The following is a 21,189-nucleotide window of genomic DNA, read 5'->3' as shown; positions in this document are numbered from 1 at the left end:
CAGGAAGTTTATGTAAAGTATTCACCTTGATAACTGTCAATTATTGATGTACTATAATAAATTTTAATAAATTAAATAATAAAGTTTGGCGGAAAAATGATTCTGTTAATTTTCAGTAAAAATATGAGATCCACCTTAAGGTATGGCTGATTAAATAGCGTGTAGACTCACCACCAGCGATTTCAATAGCTTTATATATTGAATCGTGTTATAATTACATACAAACAAGAAGCCAAAAGTGCATAGAGTTGGCAAGACTCCTTATCTCTGACTATACTTTCTATAAGTAATTTGAATAAAGATCCAACTAGCTTACTTATCTACTTAGTTTGTTAAACATAAAATACGTGTCTTTCAACTTATGTTATCATCCACAGATATCGCGTTTTTGAACCAACTTATAAACCAAAAAGACGACAAAAATCTGAATAAGAAAATCACCTCGAACAAAATTTAAAAAGTCCTTAGAAGCAGGTGGTCAGTAGATATAGTGGCAGCCGGAAAGCGGCTGCATATATACTGGAGTTCACGAAAGAAAAGACTGCATGACGGTTGTTGGCCTAGTAACGGATGACAACGTACTGGCATCACATTTGGGGCATATGGGCATTATTAACGATGACACATATAGAAAGTGCACCAAAATCGGCATTAGAGAGACGCTAAAACATCGCCACATCATGAACTCGCCTTCAGCATGAACTCGGCTTAGATATTTAGGAGCTTCGCAGTTGAAGGGATTGGATGAAGTATCAGAATTAGATATCAAATCTCTATTAAACTGCGCAAAAAACTTCAGCTCGAATTTATAATGAACCTACATCTGGCATTACTAATTACCTGTTGGTCTATGTATGGCGTGACAGCCAGTCAGTGCAACCTAACCTAAATTTAATAAGGCTCTGAGACTATACCAGAAAAAAAATTGCTCGAAGAAAATTTTTCTTTTATGGCATGGTTGTATCATCGCACCACTACTTTTTCGGAGTGACATACCGAGTCGCCGACTTTTTAAAAAAGAAATACTTACGTCTACAGAGGTATAGTTGAGTTGTCAATACGCTAATATGATGTCGAACAAAGAGATCTCTAAGCAAGCTTATATAAATTGTACTTTATGGTCAAATGATTTAATACCACGCGTTGTAAGACAATTTCCGAGCCGTTACAATATATGTATGTATGTGGATCAGTCGCGCGTCAATCATAATCAAAGCGACTTTCGGTATGGTGAGTGGTGAGTGGGTCGTATTGTACAGACACAGACTTATCATTATGGCGCTGCACTTTGGCATGATAAGTAAAAATAAATTAACGGAATGACACAGAAGACATGTCTCATAATGACTGTGAAGGAACACCAAACTACTCGTGCCTAAGCAAACGCTGCAGGGGGCGTGCCGCACAGTGATACGCAATGTTTATTTAAGACATTTTGGGACGGAAAAAAATTAATTTTTTCAATGCACATGTGGATACTTGAGTAAATTTGGGCATAATTGTTATAATTAATAGCAAAACGCTGTAAGACTTTGAAGAAGAAAAAAGAACTACCACAGCGACAATTTTCGGCGGCGCGTCTCGAGCAATTATACAATATAATAATAGATGCGCCGAAAATTGATTATGTTGTGGTCTGTGGCATGCACTCGACAACGGCGCGGCGCGACGCGCTTATGCCACACACACCAAATTGCACCCACATATGCATGGCATTTCCGCTTGCCGCTATTTGCCGCAACTACAAAGTAGGATTTGCGAAAATTTCACTGGAATGTAACGGTAAACGGCAGCCAACTCAAGTGCTAACTAGCAACCGAACGAGTTGAGGAAGTTTTGAAATTGCACGCGCTAGCACGGGCCACTTGAGGCGGCATATCGGGCACTCGAAATGAGTTCGCCGAAATGAAAACATAACCTCAATATGCTTAAGAGGGCGGCTGCGCAATAAACAACGCCTGTTCTTTGTTGTTGAACTGTTGTCGTTCAAGAAAAAAAAGAAAAAAAGGTTAGTGTACGTGTAGGTGCACTATCGTCGACAACAAGTACATATAATAGTTTCGATAAAGCGATCGTATTACCAGACAAGAATAATGCCTCCTCGAAGCGATATTTGCTTGCGCATACAAATTTCTTTGATAAACAATCACAACGACAACACCAAGTACTGTTCGTTTACTAGTTATAAACGTGACAAACACTTGTCTCGCCGACGCGGCCAGTCAACGCTCGTATGATACATAATACCACATGGACGCGCCGTGACAAATCTACATATGTGCGTTTAAGAGCTGTCGCAATGACATAGATAACGGACAGGGTAGGTTCGTAGTATCACAAAAATACAACAACAACAACCATATGTTCATAAAAAACACCACCACCACACAAAAAAAAAACATCAGAAAAAACCGAAAAATCACAGCGCGCACAAACTAAGCGGTCGGTGCAACGCACACGTGCAACATTTCTACGCCACTTCGAATTAGATATATGCTGTTTATTTTAGGTTCGTTAAAATCACTTCTTCTGCCACAAAATAAATATGCAGCATAAATACAACTATTAGAAACAGCAATAACTACAATATATCACCACCACTTTGCTGGATTTGTGGCAGCTAATACGTGTTGAAATGCCAGCAAACTATCGAGTCACTTTTTCATTGCTTGCTGCTTGCTGCTGTGCCACATATGTGCACTGGAAAGTCCTGCGCCGTGCATGCACAAACTGCCCAAACAAAAGCGTGCACATGTGATTATGTTTGTAAGCAATGCACCAACACCATGATGTGGCACAAAGAACCTTGCTCAAAGACATAAATAACCATACAACACATTATCTAGTCAGCGAGTCAGTGCAGCAGTTTACCTTTCCCACGCTGCCTTCACATGTGTATACGAGCGTCCTGCATAAGGATCAACAGCATTTATTTTTTCCTACAAACGCACACAAACGCGTAGAGAATGGCTGAAATGCGTGAAGCATGTACCTGTATCGAAGGCAATTGGCAGGGGGCACAATGCAACAACCTGAGTGCCGACTGTTTAGGCATTTTTACTGTTCTTTTATTGAGGTGCGCACACAAATCAACCGTTTTCAACCTGTGTTGCACGTGTGCGCTACACTGCCACAACGCAAATACAAAGTTCCCGTGACCGTTAAATATGCACATACGCTTACATATGGCTGTGATTGCTTCTTTGATTCGAAGCTGGAAAGTACGTGTAGTTTTTTGCTTCTACGTGTGTATAACTGTGTTGCATTTACCGTACACGGCGGGGTGCGGTGCGTTTTTCGTTATGCATGTGTAATAAATTAAAGAGGGGGAAACTCCTCTCGATTTCCAATATGACGTTATCAGGTCGTGGGCGCATGCGTATGTGTTGTATGTGTGGTATTAGTTTAGATAAACATAGGAATACTTGGATTAGAAAGCAAAATATGTAAGACTTAAGGAAATTTAAAAAAGAGCATTCGTAACCAATTACCGTTAGTTTCGGTGTGTCACGTAGGAGTAGGAGCATCATAAAATATTTAAAAAGGATAAAATTCACAGCTAAATCCAAAGCAAACAATTCTACGGACCTTAATAAAATATCTAATAGTTCAAGCAGTCACCGACGCAAATGCGTGGACCGAATCAGCTGATACGACCTAAGTATCTTATGAGAGCGCAATGTAAATGAGATATATGTAGATTTAAAATTTTGTACACGTTATTTTCTAATAAAGAAGCTGCTTATTTGTCGAACTGCCTATATCGTATAGTGGTCCACATAACTGCCATAGAAACTGAAAGATCAAAATCAAGTTCTTGTGTGAAAAATTTTTTCATTTCACAAAGGTTCACAAACTTTTACATATATTATATTATTATCTAAGTCAACGATACAATCTCTAAAGAAATTGTTCAGATGGACCGCTACTCCATACAAAAAGACCAATCAAAATCACAAAACCTATTTATCGGTGCAGTTAAAGTTTTTTCTTGTTTCTTATTGTTTTTATCGATATGCTAGCCAATTCTATAGCAACTTTTAACCCTATTATTCCTTCTGGAGTTTTACCCGATTTTTTTTTTTTTTTTTTTATTAAATAAAAGTAAACAATCTAAACAATGCAGTAGCGACACTCTTTTTTTAAACGAATTTGAAAAAAGGGCACAAAATTATGAAACAATAGAAATATTTTTATGACGTCTTATATAAACCATTTAGCAAAATGGAGGCGGTCCAAAGCTTACATGATTACAAAAGCATAATCAAGCTCTATTTCCGCTATAATTTCAATATCTACCTAAGAAGTAGTTTGCCCCTAAGACCGTATCAATTCGGCGAGACATTGCAAGCAATATCCACTTTTTCTAACCCTTAAATACGTTTTGTATGAAGTGCCATTTACGCTGCCACACTTTCCACTGGAAGTGATGAAGTAATCCAGAATCTGATTTCAATAAATATGACTAGTCATACTCAAATTTTTAGAAATTATAACTAACGGTCGCGATTGTATATTCATTCAATTAAGCAGTAAACTGTACTCTTGCACTGGATAGAAGGGGTTGAATTATAGATCTTATGAGAAAAGTTTACTATGATTACAGGTATATCGCAGATATTTAAAATACTTCCGACAAAATATATGTTCTTAGTCTTGTGGGGTAGCTTCAGATTTGTAACATTGTACTCAATTATACTTCGTCTTCATTAGCACTACAACTTCGTGGGTCGGTCTGGGCCAAGAACACAAACAAAACTACGTCAGTTGTCTCTAACCTTTACGAGGTCACGCCAGTTATACATACCAAGTACAGGCAGGTCGCTTTGCACTTGGTCTTTCCATTGGATGCGTGGGCGCCCTTGCTTTCGTTGTCCGTCAACAATTGGGAGTTAAATATCTGAAGCTTTCGCTTTTATTTGAATTACATTTTCACTTAGCGGGTCCCAAAGCCAGCGGCACAACCCCAGCTAGGAAGAAAGTTTCATTGATCACGTTTATATAGCTAGTGTGGCTAGCTCCAAAACCGACGCCCGCTTGCAGCCGCATCTCCTCAATACTCAAGCGATAACATGGGTACATTAAGAGTCAGAGACACAACTTGAACTGTTAATGAATATTCATGCTATGACAGACTATTAAATAGTTCGTGGGAGATATTAATTTTTTGCAAAATGTTTTTCTGCATTGTCATCTCAATAATGTCGCTCGCATTTATATTAACTATGAATTTATTTATTATTTTTATACCCTATACAGGGTATACTCGTATATAATAAGTTTGCCACGAAGTTTGTAACACCCACAAGGAGACCTTATAAAATGTGTATAGATATAATTGAATAGCGTTGCGAGCTGAATCGATTAAACCACGTCCGTAGGTCTGTATAAACAAGAATTAGTACCTCAGCTTTTGAGATATAGATCTGAAATTTTTTACACGTTCTTTTCTCCCCAAGAAGCGGCTCATTTGTTGGAATCACCGATATCGAACTACGTTATGATATAGCTGCTCTACAAACTAACTGATCAAATTCAAGTCCTTTTTGGAGAAGCATTTTTCTTTACACGATATCCTCACAAAATTTGGAATATTTCGATTATTGTCCAACACAACACTATAATCTACGAACATACATATTGTTCAGATCGGATCACCAGAGCATATCACTGTCATACAAACTGTTGGATCAAAATCTAGCTCTTGTATAAGAAACTTTTTATTTGACAAGATATATTCACAAAATTTTACATGAATTACTCTCCAAGACAACGCTACAATCTCCGAACAAATTATGGTATTCAGTAGAAACTGCTATTGCATATAGCTATTATGCAAACTGATCGATGAAAATTAAGATAAAGATCTTCATAAAAGACTGTTTTCCTTATTAAGCAGCCTTAGTTCGACTTTAAGGTGGTTTATATCAATCAACGTGGCTAGAAATGACTAGCAAAACGTTTTTTGTTGGATGCAAACCTTTGGACAATCACGTTTACAGTTTTAATTTTACATATAGTTGCTATAAGAAATGCACCTTGGAAGTATATTATAGCTTCGATGCAACAGAAGTTAACGTTTCTTTCTTGTCTATCCAAAGATCTTTAAGATCTCTAAATGGAAAACGTTTAGTGTAAGTTATCTTCCACATTTCTACAGTATCTAACGGCGAGTTTATAGAACAAATTTAGTCAAAAATCAATCTCTCTCATAACCCTACCTCTTAGAACGCCCTACTTTTGTGAATGTTTCAGCTTTGATTGGCAATGTTCAACTAACTGGTGTTTGACCACTCTATAAAGCTTCATGCTCATTTAGCAATTTGTTTGTATGCCTCGTGAAATTATGGAGACCTCAACAAATTCTTAGTCCGCACTAAGTATCATGTAAAAAGTGTTGATCATTAATATGCCAGAAACCTAATAAATTGCCTTAACCAGCTTTGTAAGTATCTAGATCTAGTAGAGCCTCGCAGGCTTAAAAGCACATTGAGATCATCTAGCTAGCTACGCACATCAACTTGTACATCAATTTGTGCAACATGTCAGTGGACAAATGAACCAGCAACAACAAACGACGACATGCAGCCAAACGTAAACAACTCCATTACAAGCACCGCACCATTACAACAAAATACGGTAGCGACGCAATTGCCGACACAACAACAAAGGCACATGCAATAAATGTCCTTCAATAAAATCAAAATACAAACGAGCACGCGCGGAGCCAACCAGTCAGCCAGCCAGCCAGCCACCCAATCAGAGCTTATCCCCACTGCCGCCGCCCACAAGCACGACAGCACTCAACTTATTCAACTTCTTTGCTTGCTGTGTGTTTGTTTCCATGTGTGTGCGTATGTATTCATGAGCCTCCCAGTAGCGCTTGTGGTTAACACGCGCCCGCAACAAGCCTTATGAAAGTTAAAATAATTCACAATATAAACCAAAAAGAATACAAAAATGGCAACAACAAAAACAAATAAGTAAAGCGTTCGCCGTTTAACGCCTCTTGGGTCATACGCCACTTCGGCCACTTCAGCTGACTAGCTGCCGCTGTGACGTGCGAAAGCCAACAACAACTACTAACAACAGCAACAACACCGCTTTAATAACATTGATAAGCACCTTATAATGTAGCTGATGCATAACAAATGCGGCCAAAGGCACAAACGCACACCCAAACGGCATAAAATGCCAATGCATGTACAACAACGCTGTAGCAGACAACAACAAGTACAACAATATATGCTCGAATATCAGCTAGCGTCAGTTGGTGTGACGACGGCACAATGTACGATTGCTGTTGTTGTTGTACAATAAATACGAGTTTATTGCTGTTGGTTTTTGCTATTGTTGTTGTTCATACTCTGATGGTGCCTTTGTGTGCAGGTATGCCAGCCACAACCAGCCATGCACACACCGCACCCCCCGCATCACCCCGCCTATGCACCGCTCCCTCAATCATTATAACTACTCTGTATGCGCTGCTGTAACTCTGCACGTGCAGCTGTGTGTGTGTGTGCGCGTGTGCGTGTGTTTATGTGCCGGATTTTCGAATCGTGAGAACCGATTTTGTCGTGTGTTTCCCACGCGAGGTGAACACCTGCCTATTTTTTTCTACCTTAGAGTCTTACTTACGAACATGCATACATACATACATATCTACAGTGCTTGGCTCTTATTGCCGTTTCCTTTAACGTTGTCTTTCTTTCTGAAGGCATTTGGTGTGTTGCGTTTGTTTGGGGCTGTTGTTATCGTAAACGAGTACATTGGCTGTATGTATGTGTACGTGTGTCCGTATGACTGTTGTTTATAATTGCTGTTGTTGTTGTTGTTGCAGTTTCATACTTGAGGCACGTCACCGCTGTTGGAGCTGGCTGTGCATGCGTGGCTGCATATATTGGATTTCTGGGTAGCAGCAACAACAACAATAACAATAATAATCACAACAACTGTCGGTGAACAACACCAACAACCACAACAAAGTTGATTACAACAATAACATTAACCATAACCACAACTCTCGTTGTACAGCACCAACAACAACAATGTTAATAACAACAATCACAACAACTCTTGATTAACAACAACTCTCGCTGACTTTACACACTCCAAAGTTGTTGCTGTACCTCGAGTGAGCAACTTCCTTGGCCCCTCAGAGCTTTAAACACCAAGAGGCCAATTTAAAAGTGGGTGATTCAGCAACGCTGAGGTTTCGTTGACCACAAACTACTTACATAGATGCCTAATGTATATACATATATATATGTATATATGTACACGAATATATATATACATATACAGAAACTCTTTTGCTTGTATGCATGTATGTATAGCGTTCTTTACGGCGTTGCAACTTATGGCAAATATATGCTGCAAGAGCACAAAAAAAAAAACTGCCAACAAACTGGGCTGCCGCATCGTCAATGGGGCGGCTCTTGCCGGCATGCCTTGCCTGCCGACTTGCGGTCATGTTGGCTGCTGGCAATTCAATTTAGCCACAAAACTGCAGTGATTTCTACAGACTCCACTGGCAACAACTTGATGGCTTAACTGTTTGGCGTTGCTGGGCTGAGTGGCCGCATAGCAGCGAGCGTGAACGTTTGCTTTGGGTGGCACACGCGCGCTTTTGTAAGCTGCCAGCCGCCAGCCGCCAGCCAGCCAGTTTAATGGATGCTTGGCACATGCGCTTGACGATCGGCACGCTTCATGTGGCGCGCTTCAACATATATACATACGTACAATTCGCCAAGAAGTGAGTTATGTGCACACTTGCATATATGTATGCTTGTTTGCTTTTCCTTTGGCGCATGCGTGCTTAGTGGGCGCTTGCTTCGGGTGCGCTGTGTGGGCAGTTGATGTGAGTAGACTGTAGTGACATTGCTATGTACAATTGATTACTTTTGATTGCCGGTAAATGAATTTTTAAAATATACATATATGATAAGTATTTAATTAAAAGTTTGGCTTGAATGAGTAAGCAGATTTAATCTATAGGCCTCCAAATAGTTGTGGTTCATTGTTGACTGCGTGAGAGGCCGAATGGTGCTGTAGAATGAGAATAATCTCAACTCAGCTCTGGAAGTCCGTGATCTTTTCTGGCAAGAGTGAAGCTTAAACTTATTAAGAAATGCCAAAGAACCGTAGATATACTTTAAACGCTTATAGGAGAACGGCTGTTGGTCACTTTAAGGTGACAACTCTACTTCGATGTATTTACTAGAACTTTTACACCCAATAACTCTCTATTTAATTCAATTTTTCTTTCTACTCCCACTTTAGACACCTCTTCAAGTGCCGCATATCCAGGCAGAGAGTACCGAACCTTATGATTGCATGTACAGACTCTAATAGGGAGACAATTAGTTGAGCTAAAGTGCAGAAGAATACAATATCACAATTCTTGGTCCGAAACGTTTGTTGGAGCCAGCTACATCCACACTGCACCGTTCCAAGTTGGTCATGTTGTTTGGAAGACGATACAGGGAATTTCCGTACCATCTCCTTGTATAACACAGCAGTCAGCACTCAACTGCAAGGTTAACAGAAGCTAAGGCAGTTCTACATGGAAGAAGACGAGGTTCAAATGGTTCTTGAAGTGACTTTAATTTACGTAAAAAAGAAAAGGGCAATGTCAAAAAATCGTCCCTTGTCGTACATTACCAAAGATATAAGTGAGTTACCAGTATAAGAGGCATCAAAACTCTAGAAAATTTTCCAACCAACCGATAGAGCCAAGTCGACTGGTTGGCGGAAGGTCTTCAGCTGAATGTACATAGCTTAGCAATAAAATTTTAGCACTGTTTTTCTTCCAACCGTCAAATCTGTCTGAAAACAGTCGCTGGAAAATATAAATTTTGTATCTCTAAATAGGCTAACCAACCAATTTGCAACATCACGTTGATTTGACGAAATCATCGCATCCGTCCGTTAACGACTTAAGAGGCCTAATGGCCTTCTATTTATTGATGAATGCAAGAGTTTGATAGGCAAAAAGGTAATACCTAACTGATTTTTGGCTTCTGAACTTAATACTCTTCCAAAATAAATGGTGTGGACTTGGATAACAACGGTTTCAGCTGTATTGAGTTATAACCCGCACATCCTTTGGAGGTTTCAAAAGTTTAGAGGTCTATGCTAATAACTGGCTGGTAGTAAATGGTCTGAAAGTCAATCTTTCGCAAGCTATGAAGTATTCGTGCTGTGAGATTAAAAAATTAAACATAAACATAATGAGAGCTTAATGAAACCTTTTAAGACCTGTGCAACTTTATATAAGAATTACAATGGAACTGGGTCGACAGAACGATATCAGAAGTAGGTGACTTAAATCTGTAACACAATTTTGGTTGAACACGATGACGAGCCAAAGCGAAGGATGACACGTGACCTAAGCTCCAGGAAAATGTCTGCAGCCAGTAGACTCCCAACTGCGCCATTGGGACATGGTTCAGTTAACGAGCTCTAACTAGAACTAACCTCAAAGATATACATATGTATATAAGTATTGTATATATATAAATATAACTGCATATCTTAATTGCATAAGCAGTAACCAATTGTAATTATATTCTCCCCCACGTCTACCAAGCACTTAGGCCTCCCACTTGCTACTGCTGTTGTTGTACAACAACAAATACACAACTCATGCACCAACAGCATTTGATGTGACGCTTCCAATTTGAAATTCCTACAGGAATAGAGAAGACAAGACGGCATGCAAGTCACACTCCTGGCATACACATCGAAGCACGTATAGCAACAGCAAAACCAACATTACGTTAATGCGTATAGCATGCCGTCGGGCACATACAATCAGACAAGCATTAAAAGACAGACACACGCACAAGCGTTTGTACTTGCATCCGTTGCAGCAAATGTTGCACACTCGGTTAGGGGTTGTTCTCCTGTCAACCGAACGGCGATCGTCGAGCTCTGCAAGTATAAAAGGCGCACCAGTCAGAGACTCAACATCATTCACATCGCATCCTTCTTACTGAGTGCAATCAACACAAAGTGTACGCACAGTCGAGACGTGAAACCAAGACACGTAAAGTAATACCAGCAAACGAACAAACAACAACAGCAACAGCATGTCGCCGAACACAAAATCACTACAACAACAATCACAATTCTACGCTACCAAAACGGAGCTGTACTTGAAAGTGAAGAAACCACTGTTGGAACGTCAACGTCGTGCCCGCATCAACAAGTGCCTCGATACACTGAAGACACTGGTAGCCGAGTTCCAAGGTGATGATGCCATACTGCGTATGGACAAAGCCGAAATGCTTGAGTCGACAATTGCTTTTATGCGTCAACATAGCCAACGCCGTTCAGCGATGCCCGCTGTGGCGCCACTTGCACCGATGGATAGCTTCCGCAATGGTTATATGAATGCCGTCAATGAAGTTTCGCGCGTTATGGCCGCTATGCCGGGCATGAGCGTCAATGTGGGCAAATCAGTGATGACACATTTGGGTAGCGAGTTCAATCGGCTATTACAACAACAGCAAGCAATCGTTGTAGATGTTGAGGAGAAGTTGAGTGAAAAATTAGCTCGTCCATCGAGTCGTGCCTCATCGGGTTATCACAGTGATTGCGAGCATGATAGCCCAATGTCATCACCAGCACCAGTAGCCGCCACCGAGTGCGCCACCTGGCGACCATGGCTGTAAGCGTTCGCTAAGCCGTGCAATTATTCGGTGTTGGGACGTTACCAGAACAACTGAGAGCTTTAAATCAAGACAACTTGAGAAACAAAGATTGTGTGTTAAGACTGTGATCGCATTTATTTGCATTGTTATTGTATCTTCTGATAGAAACAACTCTACATATAGCTTTAATAGTTTGTAAGAACTTAGAAATTGTTTAAAAAAAATAAAATAAGAGCTTTAATAGTTTGTAAGCTAAGAAATTATGAAGAAAATATAAACCTAATGAGAATTATTAACTAAAATATTGTCTTTAATTGTATACAATTTGAAAAAGGATTCTTCGAGCTGCGTGTGTTCTCTGATGGTTTTGGTAAAGGTGCAGAGCTTTTCCTTGTTGATATATTAAGAAGATTGATGCATTTTCTTTTTCAAATTTTCTTGGAATAAATATAATTAAAAAGAAAATAAATTAAAGCTAACTCAAACCGCAAGGAATACTGGTGATAAAACAATTAGGAGTGAAAACAATAAAGCGTGAAATAGACTTATTTATATAATTTGGAAGAATGTCTGTTCTAAAAAAAAGGGTTCTCGGTCTATTAAGAGCAGTGGTTCTGTAGATATTTAAACTTTTCTTTTTTAAAGCCATTAAACTGATGTGATGAAAAGCAAAACTCGCAAAGTCAAAAGAGTGACGGGCTAGATTGACACATGAAAATCAGTAGGATAAAGTCTTATCTACCATTAGGATTAGGTCGAGTTTGCTTTAAGCACCAGGAATCATTGCGCTACAAATACAAAATCCTTTCCTCATTCAGCGAAGCAAGCCATGACCTAGGGAAACAAGACTGCTGCATACCGGAGTATGAAATGACCTGACATTGAAATTACATTCAATCAGAAAGAGATTCAATGAATCTCAAGAACGCAAATCGTATAAAAAGTATGTTTGTTAACCCCACGAGTGTTTTTTTAGGAAGGTTCCACTTTTAACAAAAATTCATAAATATTTATATTACATATTTAAATGCCTACAGTATTAGATACCGTCTCCAGCTGCACCAAAAATATTTTCCCAGACAAGGTTTCCGCCTAATTGGGCATGTACCCAAACAAGCCCGCAGCCATTGTGGTAATATTAATTATGATTGCAGCCTTTTGTACTGCAGCGCCACATTATTTCAACGATTTTGATCAGCGACCATAATTTCGGAAATTATAGACAACAAACCAAGCTTTAGATGAAGCATTGAGCTCTGTTCGATATTGTTTAGGTCAAAATCTTACACCCACAAGAGTAAAATTTAACCTCTTCACTAATATGCTTCTTGTGACATTACCATAAGATACAGTTTTCAAAACAACCCAATATATCTTGAGCCATCAATAGAATATATTCACTAGTTTAGTTTTTAAAAGACATGGCAAATTCGAAGTGGAAATAACAATACTAATATTAGAAAAATGGAGAGTGCTTAACTTACCCAACAGATGAATTTGATTTGCGGCTGGAAAAAAAGAAATATATTGTAGATTCATTAATATTATAACTTGATTTGAACAGAAACAGTAAATATAAAGAAGTCCTCTTAACATAGTAAATTAATATAACATTTAAGGAAGTTTTAAAATATGAAAAGTATATACTAAATAAGTAAGGAAGGGCTAAGTTCGGGTGTAACCGAACATTTTATACTCTCGCAACTTGCAAGGATCAAAGACTGGGAAACACCTTCAGGTGTTGGCAAAACTTTATTTAGGGAAAGTATCGCAGTGGCATCATCCAATTAAGACAAGAGGATAGACTTTCTTTCTGAATTTCTTCAATATTTCTTATGTGTTTGAGTGTGCTAAAAGCCCTGCGTCAAGTGGTTGCCGCACGAGCTCACAATCGACCAAAAGCGACAATGAACTGATGATTTTGAGCACTGTTTGCAGAAGTACCAATCGTAATAAAACCGATTTTTTACGTCGCTATATGGCAATGCAGAAAGCATAACAGCATCAATTCTCTACGAAATCCATTCGATAATCAGCCGAGCAGAGCACAATAGACCAAATATCGCATTGGTGCCTATCTCTGTTTGATTCTAATCCTAATTCAGTCATCCGAGTGGACTAAACGCGTTGAACCAAATGTAAAGCGTTGATAGACGCAACAGAGAGCTTACAAATAATCGAGTCGATTTTTTGCGATGCGCATGGAATAATGTTTATCGACTATCTGGAAAAGGGTGTACCATCGACTGCGCCTATTATACAGCGTTATTTGAGGAGCATGAATACTCAGAAATATGTTCCAATTGAAGAAAAAATCAATAAAAATGTCAAAATCGCATGAATTGTTCTTCTAATCGCTTCCGCATCTACCATATTCCTTGGATCTGCCCCCCAGCCATGCTTTCATTTTCTCACACCTCGACGATAGCTATGTTGAATAATAAAATCAAAATTTATTAGAAAAAAGTTTTTTCTCTACAAACATTAATGTCTGTGTGATATAGGGTCATATGTAAAAATTCAGTCAAATTGGACTCTATTTCTATATAAAAACATTATTTCTATTAAACCAACACAAAAAGCAAGTGTAACACTTGTGAAGATCATTATGCTTCTATACTTAAATGGAAAATTAATATTCAAACATAAACGAAAGCAATGAAAGAAACATTAAATTTGGCACTTTACCACCCAGCAATTGCAGCCTGACCACAGCTAGCGGCACACAGTCAGAGTCAGCATGAGCAATTGCCACAAATAAGTTCAAAAAGGTCTACACACACGACCGACACGTGACGTGAAAATTATGAATAAACGCACTTAACCGAAGCACAAGCGCATACATAAATATATTAATAACAGTAAAAATAATGTGGTATACTAATATGTATGTAATATATTGAATGGAAATGCAATTTTGCTTTCATTTGTATAGTCAGTGAGGGGCGGCAGCTTAACTCGCACCAAAAGGCGTACTCAATAGCACGCGCCCAACAAAACTAGTTTTGGCTTGAGATTAAGTGGTTGTGGGCCTGCGGCATGCCCATGTTATAAAACGAAACGTGGCGCGCACGTGCTCCAAGTGCTTGCCCAGCTAGGCGCTGACTTGACAGGCGGGCGTACGTCTGCGCATGCACCTGGTCGTTAGAGTGTCAAGAGGATATGGCGATTTTGGCGCGTGCTATGCCGTTTGCATGAAGACGGTGGAAACGAGATTTTTTAATGAGTAAGTTGCAGTTATATGTTTCAAATGTTATTGAAGTAATTTATGATTGTTTGGAATGCACGTTGCATTCACATTTGCTGGCTGAATGACAGCAATTCAATGTTTGGCTATAACTATCAGTTGGTCGGCGCTTTTAAAGCAGAGCTGTTGGGCGCTTAAGAAATAATTTTGTACAAGTATGCGTGTCATTCTTATATCATCTTTCTTACATATGATAAAGCTAGCATATTTCTGCTTTGCACTTTCCCACACTTTAATCGAGGGCAAGCAGCAAATCAAAAAAGCATCAACAACAACAAGTGCCGCCGCACTGCAACACTCGTATACACATTTATATTTATAAATATTTGCATTAAGTTCAATTCTCAAATAAAAAATGTTGTCACCCCTAACGCGGCGAGCGTGTTGTAGCGCATATCCTTTGCTTATTGTCGCCCTCTTCCACCTTTTTTGCGACCATCGTACGTTGTGATCGGTGCCAAATTGCAAACAGCTGCCATTTGCAGCGCATGCATACGTACATATATAGATTATGCCAAAAACCGTGGGATACTTTTTCGAAATTCCACCGACCGTGCAGCCCTTATGCTGGGAACTGCAACTGCCATAACAAGTTCAATGCGTTGCCCGTTAACCACAAATATAATGCAACAAAAAGGGGATGAGTGCGCCTGTTTGCTTGCCGCGGCGACAAGTGCTGCGGTTGCTGCTTTATTGTTGTAAAATTTTGTTGTTTTAACTTATTTATTTCATTGTTTTCATTTTTACTGCTTGCAGTGATGATGCACTCACTCATATTGCTGCCGCGCGCCCAGCACGTGCAAGCAACAACAGCAATATTGCGACGCGCGCAAAACACATGCGGCTCATGTGGTCGCACTTGTTCGCTTGATTGTCCTTCTACAGTGCGTTGATTGGCAAGCGCTCTGCTTAGCCCTTTCGCAGGGAGGGTTGGCATACGCGCGCGGCTGCAACGCAACTTGAAGCTGTGCGGGCTATAAAAACCGCGCGACTTTTGGACAAACGCGCACTCAACGCAACGCAAGCAAACTGAGAACAACGCAAGTTTAGTCTGGAAAATTGTATAGTAACGTTATTTTGTTTATCAAACTTATTTTTACCGTTATTTGAGATGCATACCCCAAAGGAGAAACGCGCGCCAATATTGTGCAAGCTAAAAGTTTTGGCTTGGCGCATGCGCCAACTTTTCAAAATCGGCAAGGCGAAGCAAGCGTACAAAGAAAAATATAGTGAATACAACAACAACAATTGTGAATCAGAAAATAACAACAATATTAATAGTGAGTTATGTAATTTAGCGGACCAACTCACCAATGAAATGATCGAAAACGCCGCCAATGAATGGCTATTGCAACATGCCGCCACAGTGTTGCACGGAGCCGACGCCTACACAGAGGATACGGATTCGCATGTCATCTGCCTGCATACCGAAGCTGGTCACTTTTACTGGAGCGCGGCGGCGTCACAAGCAACGGAAATCTACTCGTACAGTGATATCGACTGGCAGTGTAACAACGAAGATGACTTTGAGGTATCGAAACCAACAACAAGAAACATGCATGCAATAAAAACATATACAAAATGTTGCCAGTGAATCACGTGATAACAGTAAAAACCACTAGAAATATTGGCCAACAACGCCAGTCAGCAATCAACTAGACGCCCGGACAATTGTGTCTGTATGTACTATGTATGTTTCACCACATCATAGTAAATCCTGTTATGTCCGATGTATCGGCGAAAGCTTAGCATGAATGAACGGTAGACTATTAAGTCAAGTCGTTGAATGGTTTGTTCTCGTCATTCGCACCGTTCGCTTCGTGCGAGCACCGACGACCAGCTCAGCTATGAATGGATAAACTGGTTTCTCACACCACCAGCATTAAACATCAATGAACGAATGAATGGCATGGCATTGCATGAAGTGCAAATTTACTTTTATTTTTTTGCTTTCATAGCAAACTTAACTGCAGTTGTGGCGAATTCAGCGTATCCTAGCAACTGGTGGCTCCAACTCTTTTTCATCGCTTCCTGAGTGAACCGACTGGTTGGTTACTGTGTGGTTCTACGTGCATGAAATATATATGGATGTGTACGCTTGGCGCCACAAAGAGCTTAATGAATGAATACGCTTCGTGTTTCGCGCACTCATTGCTTGCGCAGGATTTCGGTTTTCTCAATGGGAGGCGATTAGCTCACTCGTGTATGTGCAGTGTTGCATGCAACAAGCGAAGCGGAGACAAATTCATTCATAACCATGTACATATATTATATTATATATGTGAAAATATTATTTATATAATTTATATAAGCAATTAGCAATGTTATATTATATATTTCGAATAATAAAGCTCAAAATAGAGGTATAGAAGATTTATTTTTTAATTACACTAAAATCAAGACACGGTTATGGATTATTGACCTAAACTTATTCAGACGTGTTTTCAATAATAGACACTTGTCGTAATGGCAAATTTCAACAGTAGTTCTGTATATTTCGTAAGCGAAAAATATTCAGATATGCTTATAGAAATTTAATTAAAGTTGGTTAGAGTCACCTTCCCTAATAAGATTTGAGCATTAGTTTCCCTAATTTAAAGTGTACGGCGAGGTATGAGGCTAGAAGCTCATGTGTATCTCACGCTTAATAAGTCTTCCTCATTTAATTTAGATGATATTATTAATCAACCAAATGTGTCTATAACAAATTTCGAATGAATTAAAAGAAAAAAGGTTAACTTCGGTTGCACTGAAAACAAATAAAAAAAAAACATGCAAGAACTTGATTATTATTGCTATAGTGATCCGATCTAAATAATTTATTTGGAGATTATACTGTTGTCTTGGACAATGATCAATGCCGCATTTCGGGCAGATATCTCGCCAAATGAAAAAGCTCATGATGATTTCTCAAACAAAAAAGTTTTCCATACAAGAACTGGATTTTGGTCGATCAGTTTATATGGCAGCTATATCGGCGGTTCTCACAAATGAGCAGTTTTATAGAGAGAAAAGAACATATGCAAAATTTCAGATCGATATCTCAAAAACTAAGGGACTACGTCGCGTATATATATACGGACATGACTAAATCGACTCAGCTCGTCAGCTTGATCATTTATGGTATATGTAGGTATATTGTATAGGGCCTTCGACATTTCCTGCTGGTTGTTACAAACTTCTTCGCGAACTTAATATACCCTGTTCAAGATATATGATTAAAAAAAACTAGCAACTTTTTTGTAAACTCGATTTTATGTATTTATTAGTGGCGAAAATTGCCGCTGATCATTATACAATACGCTAAATTGGTTCCATCATTTACAAAAACCAAAACACCGCGTCGGCATCTTATTGACCTTTCGTATAATTTAATTGTTTAATTAGGCTTAATTACCTCTCAAGAAAGCTAAACTGTCAGTGCTATAAATCCGTCTCCTGAGAAGACTGTGTAAATAGACGCTTACTTTTGATAAATTATAATTTACCAGGCCAACTCTTTAAGAATATATTTTTTATATTCTTAGAGCATACCTTAATACAAGTAGCACCCCATGGTCACCTACAGTTTGATAAAGTATCGGTCTCGTTAAGATAACTAAAAATACCATATTTTTTATATGAATGAAAAGGTTTCTGCATAAATTATGTCGTAAATCTCTACTCACCTGCTAGATCAATATGAGAGTAGCGATCCTAATCCTTTAATTAATCATCAGTCCAGGTATACTAGTAGGGATATACATATTTGAGGGCGATTTGGACGCCTAATTGATATATATAGCGACTGGCTGATTGTAGTTTATTGAGGGGAAATTACACCAAACAAATAGCACCACTTTAAGCTTAATGGCATTTTGCTGCTATCAAAAACAATTTAGGGTGGTTGATGTCATTAGTTGGCCGGTGAGAAGCACTATTTGTCGACGGCTTAAAAAACTGATTGATTGTGGATATGTGACGCCTAATTGCGGCCCTCCTAATTAACATAATGTTACTTGCATAACAAATTTCAGAAATACTTCATTTATAGGGCAGGTATACAATTATTTCTAGTGTGCTACTGTAGTGCTTTCGGCGGTTTTCTAAAATTGAGACTCTGTCGGCGAAATACGCCGCTTTCTTTGTTCTATGAAAGCCTTTTGTCGCCCAAGAGAGGGGTTTTGCTTAAAGTGATTAAATAGAAATGATACATTTCAATCATTTAAATATTTGTTCAAACAACAAATACTGGTAACAAAGAAATTTTTTATTACTTTCTTCCACCACTTTACCTATCGGCTTAACTATTGCTTAATTTAATGTATTAAGCTTCGTTTTCCGTTTTATTATGGATACCTGAGTGATAAATAAAATTACAGCTGTGAATACTTGACTTTGGTCTCTCACAACAAATACATCAACACGGTATTTGAGTTGTCTAGTCAGAAGAGACTTTAAACCACATTACCATCGTCGAACTTTGACTCCTCTCTTTTGTTTTGTTCTATTTCTACTTTTCTTTTAAATACATTTGGGATTAGGTCTGTTCATTTATTCAACAAATCCAAGAATCTACAATAATTAAATCTACTACGAGCAATTGAAGGATTTGGTTTGCTATTGGCACCTGAGAAGTAGCCACTTTAAAATTGAAAACTTAAGCAATCTTCGTCACCTCAAGTTCTGTCTTATAATTACTTTTGACAATGCAAAACCAATTTCTCTTAAAAATAATCTTTTCATAACAATAACACCTTTCTTAATCAACCAAATATAGTTTCCAACAACAGGATTTGAGTCCAGCAAAAACTTGCGCAACTAAATCGAACACCGAGGTGAAGTCTCACCAAATACCTTCGGGTCCAGTTTAATAAGAAGAGAGTGATGAATAAAATATTCCACATACCCTCGCTCTTTGTTTGGAAGAGAAGGTTTAAATCACACTAAAAGACAATGGATAGCGCAGGAGCATGTGAATCACCAGCGAAATTTACTACATCTATACAGATTGATCAAAAATGAGCAACGGAATAGGAGCCGGAATCTATTGCTCGGAGCTAGATCTCATGCGACTTTTCAAGCTTCCCAAATATGGCAGTATCATCCAGGCGGATGTCTTTTTAACAATAATCAATATAAATGTCGATAGAAAGGCGGCAATTAAGACAATAATCTCACATCGCATTACTTCCGAGAATGTACTTAGAGACAGGGAGGTAGTAAATGTAGCGGCTGCCGGAAAACTGCAGCATACATACTAGGTTCCACGCCACAAAGGAATTCCGGGAAACGAAATAGCTAATGAGATTGCCAAAGGGGCTATTCGTCTGGCTACCGAACCAGTGCAGGTAGGCCTTAAGGGCATGCAGGATCGCCAAGATCATGTGCAAGAGTTCGAAAACACTTTTTTTACTCGTACGGTCTCAAAAGGACTGCAGGACGGTCACAACCTACTGGCATCACAAGCGAGCCGTATGAGCTTAGAATTCTCCTACAAACATCAATAGATCTAGAGAAGCACATTACACGAAACTACTCATGTTTCTTCTTATGACAGTCGGGTGTATATAAGAAAGGGAAGAAGTTTAATGGGCAACGACAAATTACGTGCTTTCTGGGTCTATGTTTGGATTAATCCATTGAGTTATACAAATTTTAAGCCAATTAGGTATAACTATGTATATATTCATATGAAACAGCAACAAAAATTCCGATATGCTTCCTGGAACATTAGTGTAAGAGTTGATGGCTTATGCGATTCCAGCACGCTAAACTTTTGAGGTTAGTTCAATAAAAAATTCTTAAATTTTAAGAGGTCTGTAAATAGCAATATGCGATTGAAGATTAGAACAAAAGGTTTTATGAGAAAACAAATTGCTTTCGCTTGAATATTTTTAATATAATCAAAAATTATGTGTTTTACGAAAAGTATTCAGTACTTTTGGAGTTATCTATATCAAAACACCTGTTAAATAAACCTTAAGCCGTTAAAAAAATAATCCTTTGAAGTTTTAAGCTAAAAATTTTCTAGAAAAATATTTTCCCACAACATTTTTTTATAATATTTTTCTCTTATAAATCAAGAACCACTTTAATCGCATTAAAGGTGAACGAACCAAAGGTTGTGATGCAACATTACGCGCTGAAGGAGTTAAAGTGTTCAAAATAATTACACTCAAGACAATTCAAAAATGGTTACATTTCAGAAAAACATTTTCCCACGCAAAGGATTAGATTTGTTTTTTTGAAAGAATAATAAGTACGTGTAATACCAAATTAACCCTTCCACAAGCGATGCACCCT

The 21,189-nt window shown here is 38.6% G+C and overlaps 1 protein-coding gene and 1 long non-coding RNA gene across 2 annotated transcripts in view; one reads left to right on the top strand and one right to left on the bottom strand.

Annotated features, from left to right (window-relative positions):
- Positions 1-11,764, top strand: part of LOC106614337 (enhancer of split m5 protein) — a 49,770-nt gene extending 38,006 nt beyond the window's left edge. The window contains exon 2 of the mRNA XM_070108093.1: positions 9,283-11,764. Within this exon, the coding sequence (XP_069964194.1) occupies positions 11,094-11,678 (585 nt within the window). The 5' untranslated portion in view covers positions 9,283-11,093 and the 3' untranslated portion in view covers positions 11,679-11,764. The remainder of the gene's footprint in view (positions 1-9,282) is intronic.
- Positions 1-21,189, bottom strand: part of LOC118682958 (uncharacterized) — a 148,480-nt gene that overhangs the window by 117,433 nt on the left and 9,858 nt on the right. The window contains exon 2 of the long non-coding RNA XR_004978748.2: positions 13,142-13,165. This is a non-coding gene — a long non-coding RNA (uncharacterized lncRNA). The remainder of the gene's footprint in view (positions 1-13,141; positions 13,166-21,189) is intronic.

The sequence above is a fragment of the Bactrocera oleae genome, chromosome 2 (assembly GCF_042242935.1).
Source record: "Bactrocera oleae isolate idBacOlea1 chromosome 2, idBacOlea1, whole genome shotgun sequence".
Classification (NCBI taxonomy): domain Eukaryota; kingdom Metazoa; phylum Arthropoda; class Insecta; order Diptera; family Tephritidae; genus Bactrocera; species Bactrocera oleae.
The sequence above is the reverse complement of the archived record's forward strand: the minus strand, read 5'-3'. Positions and strand labels throughout refer to the sequence as shown.